General features: G+C 46.5%; 1 protein-coding gene across 3 annotated transcripts in view; it reads right to left on the reverse strand.

Moving 5' to 3' along the window:
• Positions 1-13,494, reverse strand: part of CCDC93 (coiled-coil domain containing 93) — a 90,858-nt gene that overhangs the window by 48,515 nt on the left and 28,849 nt on the right. For 2 of the 3 annotated variants that reach the window (XM_039253407.1, XM_039253406.1), the window contains exons 7-11: positions 12,314-12,414; positions 4,481-4,517; positions 1,340-1,432; positions 994-1,044; positions 69-155 (exon numbers count right to left, since the gene is read on the reverse strand). In XM_039253407.1, coding sequence (XP_039109338.1) covers positions 69-155; positions 994-1,044; positions 1,340-1,432; positions 4,481-4,517; positions 12,314-12,414 — 369 coding nt within the window. The remainder of the gene's footprint in view (positions 1-68; positions 156-993; positions 1,045-1,339; positions 1,433-4,480; positions 4,518-12,313; positions 12,415-13,494) is intronic. The other variant, XM_039253408.1, reaches the window with a different exon arrangement.

Raw genomic sequence — 13,494 nt, forward strand, 5'->3', positions numbered from 1 at the left:
GTATAGGGGCCGAGAACAAATCCTTGAGGCATCACCTGAGGCAAGACGCCAGCCCGGTGCCCACGTACCTTCTCTGCGTACTCAGACACGATCTGCTTGATCTCTGCGGAGCAGAGTCCCACGATCTGGCCCACGGAGCTCGCAGTGAGTCGGCTCTGCAATCACAGGGATGCGGGACCCGTGAGGCCATGCCTTGTCTTTTACAGAACTGGAAAACGCTCTGAGTAGTATAGCAGATGAGACAATATTCCCTGGGGGAAAAGTACTCTGGCTTTCGTTTAGGTAGGGGAGAGGAATAAGGAAGGGAGAGAACAGTCCTCGGTACAAAATGTTAAGCCGTCTCTCTACCTCGTGAATCATTTGACTGTGCTAGATTCTCCCTGGGTACCTCTGGAAAATCATTCCTTACCCCACACACCCCATCTCCAGGTCTTTTTTTGTGGGTCACTGACAGAGCCTACAGGGAACTTGGAGGGCTTAGGACTCAGGGAAAAAAGATGCACAAATGGGAGAGGAAGAGGAATCTCAGAACTCCCCAAGTATCTCTTTACTGACACAGGCCTTCCCTGCACTAAAAAGGAAGGATCTTTTCAAAGTCCTTGGTTACACCTTCTGGCCAGGCCTTGAGCTCTGGGCAGACCAACTAAGCACGTACTGTTCTGTTTTCTGCCTAGATAGTATGGGAAGGAAACGGAAGACAAGGGCTCTTCCGGCATGGCTGGTTATGGAGAGGCAGAGGCCTTGTGATGCTGTCTCAACAGGGACACCACGCTCTCACGAGGGCCCTTCAAGCTCCACAGAGGTTCCCACGGACAGCAACACTCTGCATTGGTAACAAGCTTCCTAAAGAAAGATATATCTCGAGAAAACAGGAAATACTGAGTGCTGAAAAGACAGGGTTCTCTTAAACATGGTCCCTCTGGAAGAAGCAGCGCAGGGCGGTTCCAAGTCCCCACCTCCAGAGCGTGCCCTCCCCCCACAGCCCCCCCTCACCTCCTCATTCGCCATGGCGGTCATCTTGGTCATCAGTGACTGAATACGCTGCTGAAAGAAGAGTAGGGGAAGCAGCAGTGAGTGGACCTGACTGCGTAAGATTTCCACAACATGTCTAAACAGATCTCTGCGCTATAATCCAAGGCTTGTTTTAACTGATCTGTTATAGTGAGCCTCATGGTCATGGGGGGGAGGGGAGGTAGAGAAACTGGAAAGAGTGTGACAGGCCAGCTAATAGCAGGTGACTGAGGGAGGCAGCTGGCCATTTTGCAAAGCTGGGGATGAAAGGGAAGTTCCTCCCCAGGAGATTTAAACAGAAGCCTTAGGGGACTCGTGGGCCACACACCTCTTCGGCAGCTTGGAGCTCATCTTCTTCGAGAGCATCAGCTCTTTCTGCAGCCGAGAGCCCTGCAGGGAGTGTGGTTTTCTTGTCCTCGGCCTGGAAGGGAAGATGCAAAAATAAGCACTCGAGACGAAGACTCAGAGAAAAAGGGCAACAAGTCTGAAAGAAAGCACACGCATCCGGGAAGGTGCAGGAGTCCCTGACAAAGAGTGGGAAATCCAGAGACCTGAGCTTCCGTTCAACTACAGACTGAGCAGGCTGAGCTCCAGGCCTTGACCAATGCCTATCTCATCTCTGAACTGCTTGCCGACGAAACTCCTATCTAGTCATATACATTTGACAGCCTTATACTTTGGGTCTCTCCCCTACTTTAATGGCTTCAAGAGTAAAACACTGCCTCAAAGACTGGTTTTTACAAACTGCCAGTTGAGACCTATCGGTGGGAGATGAAAGTAATTTAATAGGTATGACCAGCATCCATATAAACTGAACAAAAATAATAGAACAGGCCATATCAGAGTGTTTTACATGTAGTAAAGGGTTAACTTTTGTTAACAAAAGGGAAACTTTTGTTTTTGAGGTGTCTGTGGGTGTACTGAATCGTGATGAAAAATAGGATTCTTACTGCCAAGGACTGGGCAACAAAGTTTAAAAACCTCTTGCGTGAAGGATAAAAATCTAAAGTGTTTCACGTGGTGATCACGCTTCAAGCTCTGGACCCAGCCTCAGGCTCCAGATGTAGCTCTCCACACTCAAGACCGCTGGATTAAATGCCGTGCCCCCAACATGGGCTGGAAGTCTACAGCACTCGGTTTTAGTTTCCTCTCCACCCACCAGCTGGGAGACCTCAGGCTTACCTTCTCTGGATATCAGGCTCTTCTAGGGTAGAGAAAGAGAACCGGTCTCAGACAGCCTTCTCAGACCATCCTAGGTGCTAGGATGCTTTCCTATGACAGGCCCATAACTGACCACAGGGAGCACCATGCGCTCCTAACTGCTGGCTATACAGGTATCCCCTGCTTTTGGAAGTTCACATTAGGCCACTTTGCTTTCCCAGAAGACCTACGTTAGAACCTGTTGTTGCTAACCAAAAGAAATCTGAAAAGGATTTTCACTTTTATAGAAAATGGTGAAAGCGAAACCAGTTTTCAGGGTTTGTTTAGCATGGAGCCGTTCATTACAGAGGCGGTGCCCGGCCCTGGGCAGCAAGCGGCCCTGCAGACTCCTTCCCTGGGAATGACTGTCGGCATCTCAGCATCAAGCTGCCAGAGCTTAGAGCTGTATCTGAGCACCTGTGCTTCATCTCAATTTACTTTGTGTGTCCGTGAGCATGGCGTGTCCCACAGTATCAGAAAAACTTATGAGAGGTGACTTTTTTAGGTGTAGGAAACTCTCAAAAATTTTTCATAGAAATTAATGGCAATTGCTTCTTTGCTTTAGGCCATTTTAGCTTATAAAAGGCTTCATATGTATGATCTGCTTTACAATAGTGGAAGAAACCTGTATTTATAGGGGACAAGACAAGCTCAAAGTGAATACTATTTAATGTGCATTGTATGTTTTTTCTAATCATAATGAATACGTCCAATACCCATATGCATAGAGATTCTTTTCAGACTAAATTACACATCAAATTTTTACTATGTAGATGCCATCTGACATTATTCAAATCCAGAAAACACCTAGTTTCGACGGAAATGACTGTTTAGTTGAATAAAAACACAAACGTGGAAAAAAATAATGAGAAAACAAAAAACTATCATAATCAGTGCATGACTGATTGCTAATGAACTGCTACATTACTACAGACAAAATAGCTATTGTTTATTGGATATCTATGTGATAGGTGATTCTGTATCCTTTATGCTTCAGTCTTCACAACAACAGTGTAAGGCAATACGATTACTGCCCTTATTTTGTGGATACTGTGAACCGGCACAACAATTAAGTACATTGTCCAAAGTCGCACAGGGAAGGGATTTGAAACCAGCCAGTCCAGCTTCAGAACACAGGCTCCCGGTCACTATCCAGGCCACCTGCTGACTGAGACGAGAATTCCTACATAAAGCAGAGGGAGACTGGGAGCCAGGGAGCTTCCTGGCAGGACTGAGGCATGGGGTTCTGGACAGAGGCAGGGGTGTCAGGAGAACAGAGCAGAGGGAGCAAGTGTCCCATGCAAGAATATCTGGGTGTCTGATGGGGAATGAGGAAAAAAAGGGCATTAGTAGATCTTGAACTCCAGCACTCTACTTTCTAAGAGGCCACTGACAACTTCAGCTAGTGCTTTGTTTAAAAGACAGTGGTTACGAGCAGAGACTTTGATGTCACACAGACCTGGGTTCAGATTCTTACCATAGCACATTAGGAGCTTGCGTGATCTTGGACAAATCATGGGGCCTGTCTGGGCCTCAGCTCTCTGACCTCAGCTTTTCTGAAAAAAGGTAGTAAGCATCTTCCTCGTAGAGTTGTTTAGGGAAGAAAGTGAAAAAAACACATGCGGAGCCCTGAACAAAGGGCCTGAAACACAGTAAATGTCTGGCACTCTAAGACTGACACGTCTGCCCTTCAGCCGACAATTAGAGATCATCAGTAAACAGAGAAACTAAGAGAAGTTTTTGAGACTGCTTCGTGAAGTTGGAAACGCCCTCCTGACTTACCTGATTTCTCCACGCTAGGCACTAGGTTGTGTTAGGGCAGGCCTGTAACAGGCGCTGTGTTCTAGCTCACTGCCAGCATCCTGTTCACACCTGTCTAGGGTCTCTCTCATCAGATGGGGAGTGCTCAGGGCCCTGGAAATGGATGTCACCTTCACTTTTCTGGAGTTATTAGAGTCCATGGGATTGCCCCTGGGGCCATGACTTTCAATGACTGTACACTTCTAGCCCTGTGCTGAGGCTGCTGCCTCAGCTCCCTGGCTTGCCAAGGCTGGCTGCAGATACAAGGGAGGTGTAGGAGCCAGAGGTGGCTCTGACATCCTTCCTGCCCCAGGCTGCCCAGGGACCAGAGCCTTGGGCGCAGCGGGGCAGACATCCCACTCCTGCTAGGTGGGCCGTCTGTCGGTGTCAGACAGAAAGAGCTGGGGGTTGGGGAGGGGGGCACTTCCATCTCTGCAGTGTTCTCTCGCATTATCTGTGCTTGTCTTACCTTCTGTGTTTTGCTCTGGCGGCTAAATCCGTATCTCCTGCAGGCCACAAAAAAGCAGAGTTCAATTACTGTTCAAAAGTCACACAAATTTGGTCAAATGCATTTTGGTTGGATTTTTATACATAAAGCACCAAAGAAAATTTAGGCCATGTAATAACTGAAGAAAATGTTTGAAGTGCCTGAACCAGAAACATATTCCATTGTTCCTGAATCAAGGGCCAGTCTTTCCACTGCCATATGGATACTGTCCGTGGGAACCCTCAGAGGGTGCAGAGGGCAATATTCTCTTTAAGTGCAGTGATTATTACTCTTTGAACCAGAAGCTGCATTTCAGATCCACGGTTTAAACTACAAGCCTTAAAACTTTCTGCAGGAGCAAATGTGAGTGTGGTCGCTTGGGCCAAGCATGCTCTCCAATGGCTACGTTCAGAAGCTGGAGTCCAGTCCATTTTTCATCCTCAAACATAGTCCAAGCAGGATGTCAGCAACATTACGTGTTCACTTCAGGCAACCTTACATTCAAACAAGCTCACAAATGCAATTTAGCTTAAATTAGTTTATTTTTAGGCTTTTTTTTTTTAAGTGACAATGCAAAAACCACTCGACCTACAACCAAAAGCATTATGCAAAACACCCAACCTCATTTACCTTCAAAATAGTTTAAAGGGAAATAAAGTTATGTGCAGCCATTTAGGAGAAACAGATGAAAGCTTCCTGCTCTACCTTCAGTGACACCACGCTGATGCCACACCACGCTCACCGGGTCGGCCCACTGGCCTCCAGCCTCCCTGCGTTCCCGCTCTTCCTCCCACCTCCTATCCTGCTTCCCAGTGGCCTCATCTGCAGGAGTCAACAGCAGGCCTCTTCCCCTGTGGGCACCTTCGTTCGGGCTTCCCTGCTACAGCTCTGCCTAACGACGGGCTAGCCCCGTCGCACCCGCCGTGCTCCCGCGCATCCACTGCCTGGCAGAGAGCTCCGCACACCCTGCCCTGTCTCCTACCTTCCTACTCATGCCCCGCACCTCAGCTCTCAGGCCACCCCCTCCCCAGAGCATCCCCAGACATGACCCATCCCACATCCGGACATGTTCTCCCACCTCCCAGAGGCAACCATGTGCAACTGTCTGTACGCATGTGTGCAGTCGTTCCCCAGGGGGCCACGGGAGCCCCTTTGACATCTTGTATGTCCAATGTAGAACAAATACAGTAAAGCTAAGTGGACAGAAAGGCAGAAATCAAGAAGCCAAAGTATCACCTGGTCTTGCAGTAGGTTGTCATGTAACTGGAGAGACCAAAGAGAGGGTCCAGGCTGGGCACAACGTGCCCGTTCGTTAGGCATAACTCTACAGGCCCAAAGTACAGCAGACCGAGGCTAACTTCTGAGTATCCACACGCAATGTCTGCAGGGCCTCATGGCAAATCCTGTGAATTGGCTTCATGATACCTACGGCATCTTCCTGTAGTGCAGAGGCTGGAAAACAAGACTCCTTTTTCTACACTGCATCTAGGGCCTGGAATGCTGGGTAGCCTCCACCAATCAGGTGTGCTTACTGGAGATCTGAATGCGCAGCGGCTACATGAGGAGACAGGGAGAGCATGAAGGGTGTCTGGTGCGGCTGTGGGTCACGCAGGTAACCTGGATGGGGGCCAGCAGCTGTCACCATGGCATCTGCTGATTTTGGCCAAAGTGGCATGGTTTCTGTCAGCAGCTGTCGCATTGGCCTCCCAATCCCACAGGCCACTGGCCAGCTTCCTGGGTGGAGGCAAGCAGCAGCACCCCTGGAGGCCCAGTTCTGACGCGCTGCCTGGGAAGTGACCCCGGCTCGGCCTAGGTCCCACCTCTCAAACCTTCCCAAGGATCCATGAAGTCAACCCCTTCTGCTGACACCAGCCGGAGGGTTTGTGTTCTCACCCAGCAAACTCCGACTCACAGAGGGTCTCACCGAAGTTTCCCACTCCTAGGAGTGACCTTGCACTATGGGTCTTCCTTCATTTTCTAGGCCTTTAGTTTGTGCAGACCCTTAGAGCGGAGGACATGCTCTCAGGCAGAGAGCCCTCATCTACGGCCCCTGAACCTGATGGGTGTTCCAAATGAAGCAGTAAACAACTAAACGTGAGAGACTGGATACCTGGGCCCCTCTACTCCTTCATAAAGCGAGAGGCTGTGGGAAGACCTTTCTGACCACCCAAAGGCCTAGGGCAGGCCCCCCAGGTATGCGCTTCTGGGTTTATGGCATCAATGTGCTCGTTCCACAGTGTACGATAATTATGCTAGTCCTATAATTCTGTCTGTTGAACTCCTGGAGGGAGTGTTTCACTCATTTTTTTAAAAATAATTTTTTAAATTGAGATATGACTCATGTAACACAAAATTTACCATTTGATACTATATACTTCAGTAAGTTTTAGAAGATTCACTCTTTGTACAACCATACCACTATCTAATTCCAGAGCAGACTGATCACTCCAAAAAGAAACTCTGTATCTACTAGCAGTTAGTCTCACCCCCCGCTCCAGCCCCTGGCTACCACTTACTAATTTTCCGTCTCTATAGATTTGCCTATTCTGGACATACCCTATAAACTGAATCTTAGGCGGCCTCTTGTGACTATCTTCTTCACTTAGTACGTGTTCAAAGTCCATCCATACTGTATTATGGATCAGTTCTTCATTGCTTTTTATGACTAGGGAATACCCCTTTATATGGATAAACCACACTTTGCTTATCTATTCCTCGGCTGATGGACGATTGGGTTGTTTCCACTTTACAGTGACTGTGAACAGTGCTGCTGTGGACACTGAGACAGCTCCGTGAGCTTTTCTATCCTCAGTACCTAGGACAGCTCCTGGCACACAATAGGTGCTCAAGAAATGTATGCTGAATGAAGAGTCTGGCTGATTTTTCTAAAGCCCTCCTTCTCCATGTGACGTGGTGACAATGCTTCCATGACAAAGAGCTGTCTCAGATGCCTATTGACTCCTGCCTCATTTACATTCACTGGTGGAGACGTCTCCAGAAGCTTCCATGTTGCTTGAGCTTCACCAAGGGAACACGGTATCCCTTTATGGCCTATCATCCCTCACAAAGAACAAGGGGATGCTTCCACTTACTTCTACAAAGCATTTACTTCTCCTTTATCTTCTGTAGGTATGCTGCTCTCTCCTCCCGCCTCCCTCTCCTCTCACCCTGCCTACCCTGCCCGTGCCTCACAAGCGTCAGCCTGATGTGTGCGGCCAGAAGCTTCCATCTGTTTCTGCCCTTCCCTCTGTTGGCTCTGACCAGCCAGCCCTGCTGTTGTCCTACACAGTGAGCACCAGCAGAGCTCTGGTCTCTTTTCACCCACTTTACTTCCTCACACCCTGCACCTTACACTTGATCTTTAACATCAAGGATGTACATTTACTAGAACAGCACAGTCCGAAAAAAATACGAGAGCTACATATAGAACTTTAAATTAGCAGGTTCACATATTCAGGTTATTCCAAACAAACTGAAATTGTTTTCAATGACTAAATCAAGCACGAGTCTTTAAATTTAAATGTTACTTAATTAAAATTCTGTTCTTTTTAAAAAATTTTTTAATTTTTTTTTTTTTAAATTTATTTCTGAGAGAGAGAGAGAGAGGCACTGTGAGCAGGGGAGGGTCAGAGAGAGAGGGAGACACAGAATCCGAGGCAGGCTCCAGGCTCTGAGCTAGCTGTCAGCACAGAGCCCGACGTGGGGCTCGAACCCACAAACCGCAAGATCATGACCTGAGCCGAAGTCAGATGGTTAACTGACTGAGCCACCCAGGCGCCCCTAAAATTCTGTTCTTGAATCACACTAGTCATATTTCAAGTGTTCAATAGCCACATATGGCTAATAGCTACCATACTGGACATCACAGTTCTAGAAAACAAACTAACCTTCAAAAACAACTGTGCCGGGACAAATTAAGATAGGTACCCAACCATCTGAAATCCTAAACAAAACAAGTGCATCAAAAAGCTCAAAATATTAAGGGCTGTGGATCCTGTTCTTTGTTCATTTCACAGGTACTTGCTTAACTATGAGCGGTCATAGGCCTCACCAGCACAGAGGGTCCTAACAGATTGGGAGAGATACCTCATATTTCCTTTACAAAGTATAGAATGACTTCAAAGCAACTAAAATTGGGCCTCAAATAGGGTGGAGTAAGCTAACACCAGTATTCTAGTGGTTGTGCTTCCAAATTCCACCTGCAAGTTGTTAAAAAGAGAGCCACAGGCCCAAGGTGGAGTTACTTGCCCCTGTGACCAAACTAAGACCTAACTGCAGTTTCAGCCTCTCCAGGAGTGGAATTTTAACCCAAGCAGTCTGGAATTTTCTGGTCAGCACCAAAGAGGTAATCTGTGTTATGGACTCTCTCCAAACTCCAAAAGAAGATGAGGTAATCCACTTAATAAGACTCCTTCCCTTCCCCCTAAAGGAAGGTGACCTTGCCTGAAACAGTCCTTTCTTTCTAAGGATCACTGATAACTTCTTGCCTCACCTTCCTTCCTATAAAAACCTTCCATTCTATACAGCTCTTGGGAGCTCATCTCTGCTTGCTAGATGGGAGGCTGCCCGATTCATAAATCACTTAATAAAGCCAATTAGATCTTCAAATGTGCTTGGCTGAATTTTGTTTTGTTTTGTTTTGCTTTTAAATAAACTCAAACGTACCAACCATAAAATGCATTTCCCCACGGCAGCAGTTTTAAAGCATGGTTAGGTGTTTTAACTCCTAAAAGCTAATTGGATCCGTAATAAAACTGAAATATTATAGACTTACAATTTTGTTTAAGTGTAAAATCAAAACCATGAGTCTTGTTTTTCTAAAACCATAATTTTAAACAAACCTATCCAAATGTGTTTTTAACAGGCACACACAGTCTTTAAGGCCTTCAGCATGGGCTGAAGGCTGACTGGCTCAAAGTCCAATTCCACTTCAGCAACTGAGAGTCAAAAAAGGTGGAAGACGCTGGAACATTGACCTCAAGGTCACTATGGGCCCAGGAGTTTCAGAGCTTACTCCACGAGTCAAAATACTTTCCCTCTTTTCAAGAGGCGAGATAATGAGGAAACTAGAGGCACTGACAAGAGATGGGGGGTTTGGATTCTTAGGTGGGGATGAGCAATTATGGGGTGCCACGATGTTGATACTGACGGGAGAGATAGGTAGAGGCAAGTGAGTCCCAGGGCCAGCGAAGGCCCAGCCTTGCTTCACTGGGGAAGGGAAGGGAGAGTGTGCAAGGCTTCTCAGAGGGCTTAGGGGAGGGCTCATGCTGGGGGTACAGAGTACACAGGGACAAGGAGAACTGAACGGGAGGCACATTTGCATCTACAGGTCATGTTTAAGGCATTTGAGAACTGAAAACTGCTGCTGCTAATGATGATTATGGTGATGAGGACCATGACATTTACTGTTTCCTACACAGGACAAACTCTTCAAAGTTCTTCACATTTATATTGTTATGTAATCCTCATTTAATGGGCCAGATCTCCATGCAGGGGACAGTGTAGACAGAACGCCCTGAGGGAAAAGTCTGAGAGCCAGAAAGGAGGGGAGGGCCTTCCCACGGAGGGGGTATGAAACACACACTTACTGGGGCTCTAAGTTTTATCCAATTTGCTCCGTCAGTTTTAATAAGCACCCTCTCTTTGTTCAATGTCAGACCAAACAACAGACTGGGCCTGTTTTTCTAAAACCAGGTGGCAAACTTCCCCTGGAGGCTCAAACGGTATTTGTACATAATTATAATGGCACACTTTTGGAGTCCAGCAAACCTGAGTTCAAGTCCCAGTTTGAGGCTTGTACTAGTTCTTAATAGTAGTTAATAGTTGACTCTGGTCAAGTTATTGTTTAAACTGCTATCTTTACCGTTCTCAAAAAAGAAAACTGAGCTAAATAAACCATCAGAATATACTAAGTACCCACTTCCCAACCTCTCACAAACTCACCCTCTCCTCATCAGGAAACCTAAAGAGCGAGCAAAATCATGCCTCTCCTAAAAAAATCCTTCATCAAACACCCACCCTAAGCTTAAAATTCAGCAGACGTCAGCCTGACCCCACTGACAGGAACTGAGGTTGATAGGGACACACTCTGTACTTTCTTACACTCCAGGTTTGAGAGGAGGCACAAAGGAACCTGTGGGTTGCTCTCTTCCCTGAGAAAGCACCACCAGACTCTGGGCGGGGATGCCCTGAAGTCACCCAACCATCGTATGGTAAGAATGACTACCCTCTATAACACATGCAGAAGAGCCAGTTTAACACTGAGATTTCAAAACAAAATGACTGGAATACTGTCAGTCTGGTCTCGGGGAGGTGGACAGTTACTGAATCCCTGCTACTTCTCAGCCCCAGGAACGTCTGAGTATTCATGACAATGGAAGAAATGGAGGCACGAACAACGGAAACCATGAAAACCGTGACATTCTCCTGAGTACTCCTTGGCTCTGGAACACGTGACACCCAGGGGAGGCTGTCTTTCTAGCTCTGGGTCCCCCAGACTACAGGGCCACCCACACTGGGGCATGGCTGGAACCCCCCCCTCCCCCCATCACAGTGCCCAGGGCATGCCACCTGTCAAGTTGCTCAGGGCTCAAAACCTGGTTGTTGCTGCTGTCTTGAGATTCTTAATAATTAATCCTTATTAATAATGATTAATTAACAAAGGGCCTTGCATCTTACAGTGGGCCCTACAAATTATGTGGATGGACAAATTCTGTAGGTGGTCTCGTGGTGCCTGACTCGGAGGAGAGATTCAGTTCACAGCAGCACCCGGTGAGCTATGGAGGGCCACCATACCTGGCTTAGGGCCGGAACTAACACCTTCCTTTGAATGGAACGGACTAGCTTCTATTCTTAGAAGGAACAACCTGATGCCATACAACTCCCTCAAAAATAAAAAGGGATAAAAGGGTGGCAACGTTTTTTGAAAAATTTTTCCATTTGGAAGATGGAATATTTAAACCAATGATGCCTCATTTCCTTCTCTTTCTCTCTAGTACCAGGACTGGGGTACGTCCCCCCCAGAGGGGGCTGCCATCAGAGAGATGTTCACTCAGGGAAGTGCTCGAGGCAGAGGCTGGGTTATGAGGCAGAGCAGCGCACAGCAACCACTCTCAGGATAAAGAAAGGAAGCACAAGGCGACATACTCACATCAAGGAATCGGTTACCCTAAGTAGAAAACGCAGGACATAAATGAAGGTTAATACCCAAGGTCAATGTTAATGCCCAAGGTCAACCAAGAAATTCAATGAGGAGAGCACTTCCTTGTGAATTTTTAAGTAAAAAAATGAGGATACAAGATAATTGTTTTTTTTTTTTTTAAAACATTAGATTATTAAGAGGTGGCAAAATACTTCTAAATCCTTCATCTTCCTGCTCAGGACAATTCCTCACAGGAAACCAAAACTATTATTGTGACCCTTAGAGTAAAACTACTGTAACTGTGTTCGATTCTTTAGTTTACCTAAAGATTTTAACAAACAGCAGGGCTAGGAAGGGCAGACCACCCCCAGCCTCTGCAAATACCCCCAATCCCCAACTCTGAGGAGGGCAGAGCCAGGGCACACAGGGCACGCACATTTCCAGAGGGGGACTGCAAAGAAAGGGCCTCCCCTGTCATCAGGAAGCTACCCACAGAAGTGTGGGTAATTCAGTCCCAGAGAAAAAAGTCCCCCGTGATGGAAATCTTGGACCCAAACCGATAAACTCAATCAGGTCAAAGCCAACCCAATTAATCTCAATGAAGCAATCCAAATTAGCTTTGCTTTTCAACAGTTTTATAAAACAGCCACTGTAGACTGGGTCTCCTTTATTACCTGCCGTATTCCAAAAGCGTAGCATGGACTCGAGATTCTTCATCAAGCAGCTCTTCCGCTCCCTGTTGGCGTTTATATTTCCGACGGGGCTTGTAAACATCCTAAGAGGCAGACAAGACAGAGGACTCACTGAGTGTGAGAAGGCTCTCCTCCTGACCTGGCTACTGGCTGCATCCAGCAGGGAGGGAGACTAGTCTTCCCCCTTCACGGCGAGTGTACCCTTCCTCTGCAGGAGAGCAGTAGGTGCTCAGGGTGCACGCCCTCAAGGGGTCTGCTCCTTTGACGTTCATGTAGGTAGCAAAAATTTCCACTGAACATACTGCTCCTCAACTTTGTTTTAACTTGGTGGGTTTTTTTGTCCTGTGGCATTTTAATATTTTATGTGGTCAAACTTAACAATTGTTCTATACCTCACTTCTTAAACCAGGGATTGTTAAAAAAAAAAAAATAGTTCTTGTATGTTACTTGTATAGGTTATATTTAGCCTTTTAAACTATTCAGAAGTTTTTTTTCCTGAAAGGAAAATTAAGACCCCAACATCATCAGTTTAATAGTCCAGATTTCCGCTCATCTGAAGGGCACACGTGTGCGCCATGTACCAGTCTTACCCTCTTCCATTCCTTTTGCTTTATGAACCTCTATCCTGTCTCCACCATTCTTTTGCAAATTTCCTGGCTATTCTTTTTTTTTTTTAATGTTTTATTTATTTTTGAGAGAGACTGCAAATGGGAGAAGGGCAGAGAGGGAGAGAGAGAGAGAGAGAATTGGAAGGAGGCTCCAGGAATTCACGAGCCATGAGATCATGCGGGGCTCAAACTCACGAGCTGTGAGATCATGACCCGAGCTGAGGTTGGATGCTTAACCGAATAAGCCACACAGGCACCCCTTTCCTGGCTATTCTTATATGTTTTCTCTTTCAAACGAATTCTAGTAACAACCTGTCAAGTTTGTAATAAAAAGAGGTATTATTAAGATATTATTCGGCTCCCAGGTTGGCAGTCAAGGAGGACATTCACATGGGGCAAAATGCTAAATCAGGTGGGGGTAAAGACCTACCTTGAGTTTTGATTAGAATCACACCAAATTTATAGATTATTTTGGAAAGAACTGACATATTTATAATATTGCATCTTGCCTTGAGAAGCAAGGTTTATCTCTCTATTCAGATCTGTTCTATTCCT

This window comes from Hyaena hyaena, unplaced genomic scaffold (assembly GCF_003009895.1).
Source record: "Hyaena hyaena isolate Hyena2069 unplaced genomic scaffold, ASM300989v1 scaffold_448, whole genome shotgun sequence".
NCBI classification, from domain to species: Eukaryota; Metazoa; Chordata; class Mammalia; order Carnivora; family Hyaenidae; genus Hyaena; species Hyaena hyaena.